At 38.8% G+C, this 13,344-nt stretch overlaps 4 protein-coding genes across 4 annotated transcripts; 1 reads left to right on the forward strand and 3 right to left on the reverse strand.

Moving 5' to 3' along the window:
• Nucleotides 1–5,894: 5,894 nt before the first annotated feature.
• Nucleotides 5,895–6,361, reverse strand: FOMMEDRAFT_30532 (uncharacterized protein; the record flags this gene model as incomplete). The annotated part of the gene is made up of 2 exons (XM_007269231.1): nt 5,895–6,254; nt 6,305–6,361. 2 exons carry the CDS (start codon nt 6,359–6,361, stop codon nt 5,895–5,897), a joined length of 417 nt encoding a protein of 138 aa, XP_007269293.1.
• A 1,421-nt stretch (nt 6,362–7,782) lies between these two features.
• On the reverse strand, nt 7,783–9,530 carry FOMMEDRAFT_22297 (glycoside hydrolase). The gene is made up of 4 exons (XM_007269232.1): nt 9,429–9,530; nt 9,357–9,376; nt 9,222–9,304; nt 7,783–9,153 (listed from the first exon to the last, which is right to left on the reverse strand). The coding sequence occupies exons 1-4, from the start codon at nt 9,518–9,520 to the stop codon at nt 7,912–7,914; spliced, it is 1,437 nt and encodes a 478-aa protein (XP_007269294.1). The 5' UTR covers nt 9,521–9,530; the 3' UTR covers nt 7,783–7,911.
• Nucleotides 9,531–9,893: 363 nt separating this feature from the next.
• Nucleotides 9,894–11,657, reverse strand: FOMMEDRAFT_148263 (glycoside hydrolase; the record flags this gene model as incomplete). The annotated part of the gene is made up of 6 exons (XM_007269233.1): nt 9,894–10,208; nt 10,260–11,048; nt 11,111–11,193; nt 11,254–11,273; nt 11,328–11,405; nt 11,617–11,657. The coding sequence occupies 6 exons, from the start codon at nt 11,655–11,657 to the stop codon at nt 9,894–9,896; spliced, it is 1,326 nt and encodes a 441-aa protein (XP_007269295.1).
• A 902-nt stretch (nt 11,658–12,559) lies between these two features.
• Nucleotides 12,560–13,127, forward strand: FOMMEDRAFT_169941 (uncharacterized protein). The gene has a single exon (XM_007269234.1). It carries the CDS (start codon nt 12,633–12,635, stop codon nt 13,053–13,055), a length of 423 nt encoding a protein of 140 aa, XP_007269296.1. The 5' UTR covers nt 12,560–12,632; the 3' UTR covers nt 13,056–13,127.
• The last annotated feature ends 217 nt before the right edge of the window (nt 13,128–13,344 follow it).

Raw genomic sequence — 13,344 nt, forward strand, 5'->3', positions numbered from 1 at the left:
ACAGTTGTTACATTTCAATTACAAGCAAAGTATAATTATAATTTTGAATTGTAATTAATATATAAGTACATTATTACATTACATTTGCTATTATTAATTACATTTGTTGCGACTTTTTCATGATGTTCTTACACTATAAGTCATTTCTTCTGTTTTGACTTACTCTACTACTGCTTGGTTATTACAGTGAATTGTTATTAGTGTGAAGGTAGTCTGTAGTACTTCCTTGACAAAATGTTTTAGCCAAATGGCTTCTTGTGTTGCTTGCACTAGTGCTTGCAATTTGCCTTCATAGACACTCAATGGTACCAAATTGCTACTTTTGCTTGACTATAATATGGTTGCTTTCCTATTTGGAATGTGTATACTAGTATTGCTTTGCTTCCTAGTGTTATATGTCTGTCTACATTACAATATTCTTTGATATTCTGATTATTATTTCTGCCAAGTTTTAACCAATAGTTACTGGTTCCTTTTAGGTATTAGAAGTAATGTTTTACTACCTAATAATGTTCTATGTCCAGATTGTTTAGATGTTTTGCTAGCTGACCAGTTGTATACATAATGTCTGGTCTTGTACAATCTGCTACATATTATAATGAACTGACCATATTTATGTATAGTATTGTTTTCATAAATTTTTTGTCTTTGTCTGATAAATGCTTTGTTATTTGAAGGTGTGTACCTGGTCATATTGGTGTTTTTAATATTGGTTCATTTTCGAATTCGAATCACCAAATGATGTTTTCAATATAATGTTTTTGTTACAGTATTATTGTTTTATCTTGTCTTGATTGAGTGATTTCTATACCTAGTAGCCAATGTATTTTGCTACTGTCTGAAAAGATAACATATTTCTTTAGACTATTTTTGAATGCTTTTATTACTGTATCATTTATTCTGAAGATTGTTATGTTGTCAACATGTATGAAAGTGATTAATACTACTTTGTTATTTTCTTTTCAATAGAATACCACATGTTTGTAGTTTGCACATATTAATCCTATTTTTATTAGGATATCAAGTATTGTTTTATACTATTACTGTTCTACTTGTTTTAAGCTGTATAGTGCTTTGTTTAATTTTAGCACTTGACTAGGTTTTATATCATGTAGTAGTTTATTTAGTGGAGGCTTTACATATATTTGCTTGTTACTGTTTAGCTCTCCATATAGATACACTGATTTAACATCTATTTGATGTATTTTGTAATTGTTTAATACTGCCCAGCTTAACAGTAGTCATACTATTGTTAATTGTGTCACTAGTGCAAATAGATTGTCTGAGTAAAAGTCTATTCTGTCTTTTTGAGCATATCCTTGTACTACAAGTCTAGCTTTGTATTTTTTAATATTTCTGTCTACTAATTGTTTTATTTTATATACAAATTGAGTTCCAATAATGTTTGTGTTTTTTGGTGGGTAAATGTATTCCCAAGTATCTTAAGATTGTAGCAATTGTATTTCTTTGTTCATTACTTTGATCCATTCTAGTTTATTACTTTGGAATAATGCTTTGTGTATGTTTATTAGATTGTTTTGTATTTTGTTTATATATTTGTTGAATTCCAAAAGGTGTATTACTATGTTAGCATTGTTTTTGTTGTAATTTAATCCTTTTAATTGTTTTGTAGGTCTTATTATTCTTTGTGACCTTCACAGTTTGTTTTCTGTTTGTTTGTCTGATTGTTTGTCCATCTGTTTGTCTGATTTATTATTATTATTATTCTCCCCTTCAATTTGAGATTTGTCAATGAATTGGAGATTTTGTTTGATTTTTATTTTGTAATCATGATAGACAATATGTCCTTTGCTTTAGGTGTTAAACCCAAGCCAATGTCTGTAAGTCCCTTTTGGTTGTAGTTTATTCATATTTTCTAAGTATATTATACACTATTGTCTGAAAGGTTGTAAGTCATTAAGACTGTAATTTTTATTATATTGTATGTAATATAGTGTTTTGTAATTTATTACCAATTTTGGTGTTTGATTATGTATGTAACACTAATAAAACACTGTCCACACCTATAAATTCAATAGTAGTTTAGAACATAGTAGGTTTACTTATATACTGTTGAGTATTGTTTTATACATTCTTTCTACCACTAGAGGCAAAAACCAATTCTGAGGTCTGGAAAATTTGTTTCAGAAAGTATTTTCAGCCAATCAGGTGAGAGCTTTTGGATTTTGTAATAAATTCCCAGTGTTACAGAATGCAAATATGCCTCCTATGTACTATACTGTTTTGTTACAGTGTATTGTACACTGTTAATTACTGATTTGTTCCTTAACTATCAAGATAATCTGTAAAGTCTTTACTAAGAAATACAGTATTATTATCACTTTGTAATGTTTTTATTTTTATACTAAGGTTTGTGTATATTTGTGTAGTATATTTTATGTATTCTGTGTATGTATTACTTTTTAGTTTTAAGGGTAACATTTCTACCTATCAAGTTGTGTTGTCAACAATTGTTAATAGATATTTTATACTACTGTAACCAGTTATTAGGGCTGGTCCTCATATATCAATATGCAAATGTTTGCCAAAGTTATTTGCTAGTTTTGTTTGTTACATCTTTAGTATTCTTTTACAAGATATGTTTGCTTCAAAGCAATTTGTGCATGACTGTTTGTTATTATTGATGATTTTTTCAGTAATTATTTTAGGTGTATCTTTTAATATTCACTGTAGATACTAGTAGTTTAATGACCTAATTTTTTGTGTAGTTGTTTTATTGTTATAAGATTTATGTATGGACATTGATGATTTGTAATAATTTGATATAGTTTATTATTTGTAAAGATTGTTCTGCATTTACTACTGTTTTTATAGATAATACATTTATTTTTCTTTTTATTTATTCTGTATCTGTCCTCTTTGTATAAGCTTGCTTCACTAATAAGAGTGAAGTACATATAAGGATAATAGTATATGTTTTGCAATTGTATAGTACTTACTAGTCTATTTGAGTTATCCAGTTTTATGTCCATTTTGCCTTTATACAAGATTGTTATCTGTCTTTTGTCTGTAACAATTACATTCATTTGTAGTATTTTTCAAATATTTTGTAAGCAGAATAAGTACAGGGTCATATAAATTGAAGTGCCTGAATTGAGTATATTAATATAATGTTTTATTTTGTTATTTTTGTAGCTTACATTGTATACATTCAAGAACTGTTTAAAGTTCTGATCAGTCATTAATATGTTGTCACTAATGTTTTTGATAAACACTAATGGTTCTATTATTAATGAGTTTGCTAAATTAACAACTTGGATACTATTTGAGGATTTGTTACTTGTTGACTTTACTTTTTCAGCTTTTTCAGTGTGTTTCTTTTTTGTTTCCTCTGTAGGAGGTAACCAGCAATTATGTAAGAAATGTCCAGTTTTACTACAGTTAAAGTACTTTTTATTGTACAGTCTTGTTTGTACTCATCTGCTACTACACACACTAGGGTTTTTACCTTGTGTATTGTTTCTGTGTGCTCCTCTTGCTCTATGTCTGTGTCCATGATGAACATATGTACTAGCTCTATGTTCTTGTTACTATTCTGTAAATGTATTTCATAATTCTTGTATAAGTATACTTAGTGTTATTTTTTGTTTCTATACTACTGTTACTACTATATATTGGTTGTAATAAGTGATCTGCCTGTCAACCATTGTCACTACCCACTTATAGTGTAGTAGTACATACAGATTTATTACACTAATATATGTTGTATTGTCTAGAGGCATGTTTACTACTTTTAGGTTGTCATATATTTCTTTGAGTTTGTTAAGTGTCTTGTCAAATTGAGCTACATACCCTTTTAACTAGAATAACACTAAGACATTAATCACTACTGTCATTATTGTATACACATTGTATCACTCATTTATTGTCTTCCATAATGTAGACACAGTAGTATGATTCACAACTGTTAATAATGTTTGATTATTCATTATTATTATCATGTTTGTATAGACAACATTAGTACAGTTTGTTTCTTCTTCTTTAGTAGGGTCTGGTTTGTCTGTAAGGTGTACTGTTAGACCTGTAGCAACTAGTGTGTTTATAATACAAAGACACTATATTTTATAATTTTTTCTATTGAATTTTTCTACATTCACAAAGAACTTTAGTAGATTAGCCAGGTTAAGACTACCTGCTAGTATGAGTTTTTTGTTCAACATGTTAGCTCTAGTACTACTAGACTGTACATTTGATAGAGGAGTGTGTAATGGAGGAGGAGTAGGATTTGTTAGAGTTTGAGTTAAGAGTGAAGGGGCTCATTGTGTAGGAGAAGTAGTACTACTATAAAATGTAGGTTATATTAGCTGATTGTGTCATTAAGAACAAGTTTGACACTAAGATGGATCCTCTGAGCCTGACATTCAAGGGCCAAGACTCATAACCTGTTAAACAACCAGTAGGGAGTTTACACTAGATGTAGGGGACTCTTATAATAATCAATTATTATTACAGGGCACAATGCTCTTACTTTTATACTATAATACATACACTACTTTGTGTAATAAGTAGTCATGTGAGTGATGCCTGTATGTATCCACATGTAAGTTAGTGTGTCTGCTACCTTTGCTGAATTGTCCAAATATGTTACTTAATATTACAGTCTTAACAATAATATAGATTATAAGAAAATTACTCAGAGTATGATTACAGTAGGAAATCTTTGACTTAATAACACTAATAGTGTCCTGAATATAGTTATAAGGAAATATTAAGGTAAATATTGAAGAATATTGTAAAAATAACTAAATGCAGAAGAACATTCAAAACTTGTTCACACTATCCAGACTCATTCCCTTTATTTTCAAACTAATACTAAAGTAAATCTTTAGCCACTTAAATTATTAACAAAGAAATAGACATGTTAGTAAAACAAATGCAAATACTTTTACTTAGCTCCTATTTCTGTGTTCTAGCCTTAGCTTCAATAGTATAGCACTAGTAGTAATATAGTATTAATAATAAGTATTAGAATTTGATTATAAAGTAAAAGTGGCTATACTTACTTTTATTAAGAATAGCAACTTGACATAAAAAAGACAAAATATTATTGTTTACAAATACTTTGTCTATTTAGATGCACAGATAATACTCAAAGCTGTAATGTTTACACAGTAATGTTTTTAGTAATAAGTATTACTGTAATGACTGACAAAGACAATGAAGTAGGAAGTAGACAGATCCATCCAGACTTTATCAGGTCATTTATTTCATCTTTGTTTGCCTACAATTCAATATTAACAGAAATTACATGGATCTGATACACTGTATAGTTATGACAGCTAAGAAAATACTAATGTATGGTTTGCCATTACTGTACTGTTAACCTCAGTAATATCTTGTTTTGTGATACCAAAATAAAGCAATTCTTTCAGGATAGTTGAGTCCATCTATTTTATCTCTGTGTTTTCGTTCCAACTGTAGGAATCTTGAGAGCACGAAAAAACTCGCAGAAAAAGTCGTAGAAAGAGTTTGCTCTTTAGGTTCACACTGGTGGAAATACGGAAACACCAAACTACTAAGTCTTATAACGAATGAATGACAGGACATTTTTCAGTAAAACACTGCTTCTTGTCAAAAATGCAGTAATGAACGAAAATGACCATGTGGATTTATAGAGTCTTACATGAAGCAAGGAGAGTGAGACTAAAAGAATGACTAAGGATTTGATTCAGGCAAAATGGTTATGTCCGACCATGCAGACTATTCAAAACTGAATCCTCCATACTGAGATCTTTAACTTGACCTTTGTGACGGGAAAAGCATCAGTGAGAAAACAGAATGTGTATCTTCAAGAATGCCTCACCTTACACCTGGACAGAGCTTGAGGCATTGTCCTCGTGAAGGACTTGGCTCAGGGGTGGTAGAGCTGGAGATCACACTCTCCGTGAAGCAATGCCAGTAGAGGTGGCAGCAGTGGAGGTGACGCCTGTGGAGGTGGCAGCAGTGGAGGTGACGCCTGTGGAGGTGGCAGCAGTGGAGGTGACACCAGTAGAGGTGGCAGCAGTAGAGGTGACGCCAGTAGAGGTGACGCCAGTAGAGGTGACAGTGGAGGTGATAACAGTAGAGGTGGAGGTAACTCCTTGGGGATTGCGCTTTCCGTGGGGAGGATGAGGCGTGGTAACCGGAGGAGGCGGGGGAGGATCTTGAGCATCACGCTTTTCTCCAGATAGACCTTGTGGAGGCGGCGGAGGCGGACCTGCACGTGCCACAATAACATGCCCGTCTTCCGGCACCTACATGTCGTTGAGTATATCTTGATCTGTGCCCGATAAATGATACTCACCGGTATAGCGGTAGCAGCGGCAATGACGGCCAGAAGAACGAGTTGCTTGAAGAGCATAGTTGTCGAAAAGCTGAATGCGCGAGCAGTAGAGACGTTAGGATCGCAGAGGTTTGTTGCTCTACCTCGTCAATGGTACACTCTAATTTATACCTTTTCCCTATCGTGCTACATGTGCTCGTAAAATCATAAGCGAAAGGCTATGAAGACGACATGTTACTGCGGGCTACCACCTACTCCAACCGTCCATGTGCGAGTACAGCGACCGGTTTCCGATGCCGTCTGAAGCGGAGCGAGTAGCATCTCGTCTTCGTTTGGTTTGAGCATCAAGGAAAGAGACTGCACATATGGGACTGAAGATGTACAAGACCGGTTTCATCTTTTCGGACATTACAGACTGTAGCAAGGACAAATCGACAACTATACACGACGAAAATATTAGTGTCTAGTCAACAATATTATTGCTTCTGCAGAGATTTACCACAGGTTATCATATTCGCTCCTGAGCATTTCTTGTCGTACCAACGTTCTCGATGTTGAGGGTACTTCGTTTAGGGAAATGCGTTGATGTCGGATATGGAGGACAGAGACAAACGAGGTAGAGGCGCTGGCCGCCGCAATTGAACGTGCCCAATTGCATAAAGGTAGATCTGAAATTACATACAAGAGTTCGACATGTGAAGACCAAAGTGACGTTGAGTTCCAGAATCATTGCCCAGAACAAGTACACTCTGAAGCAGGGGTTAGCGAAATCTTTTCTTTACTTTCAGCAGCGAAATTCGTCCATAAGTACGTGTCAGATAGGTATGGGACGCAAGACTACCGAGAATCTGTGAGAAGCACGAATCTAGTTGTCCATATGGTTGCATCACAGACCACGAGCATGTCAGTCCGAGAAGTACGCCCAACGGCAGGAACGCCGAGTTTACTGGGTTATTTAACTTCCGCAGATACGAAGACAACGCATTTGCAGAAGTCACTAGATTCGAAGACGATTTGGCGAGAGCGCTGCAAGCTGGCCGAGTTCAACCACTGGCAGCCTCGTGACGACTACTGTACCCATCTGTATGGGTACAACCAGGCAGAGTGCGTTACCGGTGGAAATTGGAAACCTAACTATGTGGACGCGTTACAGTTGCTAATACAGACAACCAGACGGACGTTGCCGGAAGTTACTATACTACATTAGTATTAGTATATAAATTCAATCGTAACAATCCAATAAGTTTTTCAAATTTTCTAACACTTGTAGTATACAAAAGTAACAAAACTTTGAATTGTCTTATATAATATAATGCTCGCTTAAAACTATGTAACGCTCCTTAAGGGAAAGCAACTACTGCTATGCGTTACGCGTTACTGCTAGCAACCAAACCACCCCTGCGTTACACGTTACGGTTGTACCCATACAGATGGGTACAGTAATTTTTTATTTTGACTTTCACGAGCAGGATTCGTTTGCATTACGTAATAAATAACCCTTTGGACAAATACGGCTTCTGAGATTCATAACCTTCAGATTTTGTAACGAATTACATTGTACGACGACAGCTGGTTTATCATTACAATCACATTGATACAACGCGTTGTGTTCACTTCTGTCCTATTCTTCAACCGGACTTCGCAACCAAACTCGCATTCTCCGTGAGCACCTTATTCAACCCATCTCGCTTCATACAATTCGCGAACCTGAAACTCTGAGCGATCTGATCGAGCTCTGCCTCCGACTTTCCACGGAAGTGTTCTGCCCACTCTTTGACAAGGAACTCTGACACGAGTATGTTGCGTGAAAGTCGTCCAACGCGATCTGAGAGTTTCCACACAGGCCAAGGGTAGAGACGCTGTAATTCATCGGTTGGTGCGACTTCGTTGGCAATAAGGTCTAGCAGTGGCTGATACTTCGAGCGGACATACGAATCATCCGCTCCCCATGCGTCCGCGGCGAGTCGGTGCTTTTTCGCGAGGAAGTCTTTAAGGAGGGTCATGTATGGAGTCTCACGGGAGACGAAGACCATTCCCTGGAATCCGATATCCTTGTACAACCAAATCGACCAGCTTAGACGATCATTGTTGTAGATTGCAAGTTGGTCTTTGAGGACGAGGTAGCGCGACTCGTTGATCTGGTCCGTGAGGTCACCTTCGTATTCACGACGTGCGTATACGGGACCCCATTCACCGTTCCAAACGCACAGACCGCGCTCGTCCATCCATTGTTTCTTCCTCTCGTACGAACGACGCATACGACGGCGTTGCTCGTCCGTGCCTGAATACAACTCACCCGCTGCTGGGAATCCGTAACCAGAATAATCGTGGATACCATATGCAGAATTTGTCCAGCGCTTGTGTGCATCCCCGAAATGACTGAAATCAGATGCAAAGGTGTTTCCGTCCAAGAAAAGTGCGTGGTTCTTATCGATTGCACGGATCGTCTCGTATAAGCGATCGTAAAGCACGATGAGGCGTGTGTGCTCCGAGTCGGTAGGCTCGTTCAATGGGTTATACCCAGCAATCCATTGGTTGTCCTTGTAGTGCTTGGCGAGTTCTCCCCAAAGCCATACGAGCCTGTCCTGGAAATCCTTGTGAATCCAGAAGTTTGCTATGTGTGTTCCAGCATCACTGTGCCAATCCGTATTTTGACCACCAGGTGCAGTATGACAGTCGAGGATGGTGTAGATACCGTGTTTAGCGCAGATGTCGATAACGCGGTCGAGATGCTTGAAACCTTCTGGCTTCAGCACACGTGGATTCATGTCATCCTCGAAATGTCGGTAGTTGAAGGCGATACGAATACAGTTCAGACCGAGCGACTTGAAGAACTTGGCATCATCTTCCTCGAAGAAATATTGGAGAAACTAACAAAAGCTGAGTTAGAGTTGCTCCGAGCGGGATGAGAGTGACGTTAATCTTCGAGAAGATGTACCCTGTCGAAGAAGAATTCCGACTTCTCTTTCCCAACGACTTTTGCCAGTTCGCTGCGGATCTGAAACTCACATCCGGGATAACCTGGTGCATACTCAACACGCCAGCAGCAAGGCGACTGATAAATTATCCCAACCTGAAATGAAGTTCTCCATACTAAAAATGCGTTAGTCACTAATGAAACACATATATAAGAACGCTCACTTACTTCATCCAACCACCGAGACCAGCACCACGAAGGATGATCTCCTTGCCCTCCCCATCCACGAGCTTTGTGCCTTCAACTCGAATGAAAGACATTGTGAGAGATACGCGGGCTGTTTAGCGCTATTCATGTCTACAACGCCCGCCTCTTATACTGTGTCCAAGACGTTCGTGGGTCATGCGATGGTGGAAGTTGAGAGCGGAGGCTGAGGCCCGCTTGCTCCGCGCGAACCACTTCCTCCGACGTTTTCCCGGCGGAAAAATCTTGCTTTCTTTGTAACCACTACCATCATACATATTTTTGTTACTATAAACTTTCCGCGAATCTACGTATTCTCTACATGCAGCTAAGCTGAGCATGCTCGGTCAGCACCTTGTTTAACCCATCTCGTTTCAAGCAATTTTCAAACTTGAAACTCTGTGCGAGTTCGTCCAACTCTTCTACCGTTTTTCCCTTGAAATAATCCGCCTATTCATTGACGAATATCTCTCCCATCAATAGTGACCGAGCGAATCTTGCGGTGCGTTTCTCGATTGTCCAGACAGGGAATGGGTACGTTTCGAGATAGCGTTTGCCTTTAACGTTGTCCTTTATCAGGTCTACGAGAGGGTCGAAGATGTGCTTAACATTGGTATCGTCAGCTCCCCAACTGTCAATTGCAAGTCTATGTTTCTTCTCGAGAAGAGGTGCAAATAGCTTCATGTAGGATGTGTCTCGAGAGACGTAGACCATCCCTTGAAATCCTATGTCCTTGTATAGCCAGATTGACCAGCTCAAGCTATCCTGGAAACACAATTACTTAGTCATTTGCGATGTGGATAGTCGTGCCCTCACCTTTTGATAGATATCCAACTGATCCTTGAGAACCATATACCGGTGCTCGTTGATCTCGTCTGTCTGATCTCCTTCATATTCTCTTCGTGCATAAACCGGACCCCACTCGCCATTCCACACGCAAAGCCCTCTCGCATCCATCCACTCACGTTTCTTCTCGTAGCTCCGCCTCATTCGTCGTTGTTGCTCAGGTGTCCTCGTATATGACTCAGGTGCCGCTGGAAATCCATACAAGCTATAATCGTGAATCGCGTACGCGCAATTCGGCCAACGATCCTTCACATCTTCCGGAAAACGCGTAAAGTCTGTTGCGTACGTGTTCCCATCGAGAAATAGAATATGATTTGGGTCTATTTCACGAATTGCTTTCAGAACACGATCATAGAACGTGACGAGGCGTGTGTGGCGAGAGTCGGCAGGCTCGTTAATCGGGTTATATCCAGCGATCCACGCGTTATCCTTGTAATGCTTCGCAAGTTCCTCCCAAAGCCATACAGCACGGTCTTGGAAGTCTTTGTGCCTCCAGAAGTTCGCCAGGTGTACACCACTGTCACAGTGCCACCCACCGTTTTGACCTCCAGGAGTTGTGTGGAGGTCAATAATTGTGTAGATCCCGTGCTTTGCGCAAGCATCGACAACGCGATCGAGGTGCTTGAAGCCTTCGGACTTGAGGACTCGAGGGTTGTCGTCATCTTCAAAGTGTCGATAGTTGATCGCGATCCGGATACAGTTCAGACCGAGAGACTTGAAGAATTCAGCATCTTTCTCTCCAAAGAAATATTCAAGAAACTATCTCAAGTATATCAATGAGTCAAATGCGTAGAAGGGCAAGGCAGATGATATTAATTTACCTTGTCAAAGAAGAACGTCGATTTCTCCGTTCCTAGCACTTCGGCCAGTGCCTCTCGGATTTGAAACTCACAGCCCGGATAACCTAATTAGCAGGATCAACGGAAAGGTAACTAAACGCACTTTTCTTATAATTCCAACGTACCAGAGATGAAGTTCTCCATGCTATCGCATGTATTTAACTCATAATTACGTTAGAAAGGTTCAAGTTTTACTCACTTCATCCATCCTCCAAGCCCAGCACCACGAAGAACAACCTCGCGGCCGTGACCATCGACGATTTTCGTCCCTTCAACTCTCAGGAAAGGTGATGCAGACTCAGGATTCATTGTCAGCGGTGGTTAGTATTAGTAACACAAAGCAAGGAGAAGGAGTCCAAGTTACGGAAATATTAAAGTTCCTATGTTGTGATTGATTATTTACCCGCATCTCACAGGCTGACGCATCTATTTAGCGCGCGTGGTAATCAGGCAGAAAAGAATGCATTCAACCTCCACAGCTGACTTACGACGGAGATTCCTCGGTAGGCCTGGGAGAGATTGGGGACATGCTGTTTATTGTCAGTATCAGCGTTACAAGGTTTGATTACCATTCATTTAGGTTCAAAGCAACCATGATCAATGTTCCTTTTCACAAGTGTTCTCAGCAGAAATGCTAACATTATTACTAATACTGAATTACAACCAACTAGTACATCACTATTAGATTGCCAAATGTTCAAATTGCCTGCCAATTCCACTGAGTCTCACATTGTTGGAGTGTACTGTATTTGAATCACTGCCATTTGCACAGGTTGACCTTAATATTTCTGTAATGGCTGTGTGTTCCAGTGTGAAATGAGATATATCAAGTGTCACCCTATTCATAGTAACTAGACCATCCCAGCATTCACAGCTGACCTATCATAGAGTTTCTTTGATAGGGAACAAGGGTTTAAGGGCAGTGATTGTTGCTAGCAGAGCTCTGTACATACACAAACAGGTCATATTTTTCCTTCTCTGTTATGATTTTGACCAGCTTTTAGAACCAATTACTCATTGTCTGTTTATTACATTGTGTTACTTTAACTAGGAAATGATACATTTATTCTAAATGAAGCACTTTATCTGCTTGATGGATACAACATGTATGCCCTGAATATTGTTTATTAATAAAGCATGAGTTCCTTAGAAGACACTCATACACTATAATCACCTATAGTAATCACCTTTGTTTCATCCAGAAGTCACCCAATGCTGTGCACATACAAAGCAAACATGCATCAGTGTATTCGTACTTGGAGCCTATTACACAGGATCCGAAGGCGAAGTATTTTCCACACTTCGATATGTATGATCAGTGTACAAGGAACCACGTTGACGATAAGCATTGCCCCGAGTATTCCATCACTTCCTTGCAACTGCCTCACTCCTTACTAATCAGTCAGGCTCAACTTATAAGAATGTGCTCTTAAGAGAATCACACAGCAGTCCAGCCTTCTCGTCGATAGCCATAAGCAGTCCCACTGAGAAGACTCGACTCAATATGCCGTCGTCATTCCCCGTATACGACTTCATCCCTCCACCGGGCGACACAGATCAAGGAGAAGACATTCTGTATGACGGTGAAGAATCCATCTACGAGCTCTGCTCACAGCAGTCGTCATCAAACGATAATGCCTCCAACTTGCCTGGCCATGGTAGGACGCTTGGACTCCTCTACTCACGTTGGGGACGTGCACTTGAAGCTGCAATCGGACAGGTTGCACATAGAAGTGGGCATGGTCCTAAGGCGGTGGCTTCCCGAATCAAGCGTGTGGAGTTGCAGGAAGTAAGAGTTTCAGGAGACAGTGAACCAGATACGGAGAGCGCTGGCCTCGGTCCGCGAACCATACGCTGGACTGTGAAGGGCGGAAGCGAGGCAAAACTCCGATCGGACTGTCGGAAACTCGCGAGATATGCCACGTGAGTGCTGGCTGGTCCGACCAAGCACGTGATAATCAAAGGAATATCATCTCCACATGAGGCATTTCACAATTCCTTACCTTAAAAAATAACTTACATAATGATAAACATTATTTGAAATTTGTTTTCCCATTTTTGACCAGCAAAAATTATAAACAAAATTTGTAATTTTCTTAAGACAAGAACTATAAATTATTTTTGATATTTATCTATTTGTAATATCTTTAAATAAATGGAAATAATAATCTAAAACATAATTTCAAAACAAAATTAGAAATTTTCTTTTAAATTTC

The sequence above is a fragment of the Fomitiporia mediterranea genome, assembly GCF_000271605.1.
Source record: "Fomitiporia mediterranea MF3/22 unplaced genomic scaffold FOMMEscaffold_9, whole genome shotgun sequence".
Lineage (NCBI taxonomy): Eukaryota > Fungi > Basidiomycota > Agaricomycetes > Hymenochaetales > Hymenochaetaceae > Fomitiporia > Fomitiporia mediterranea.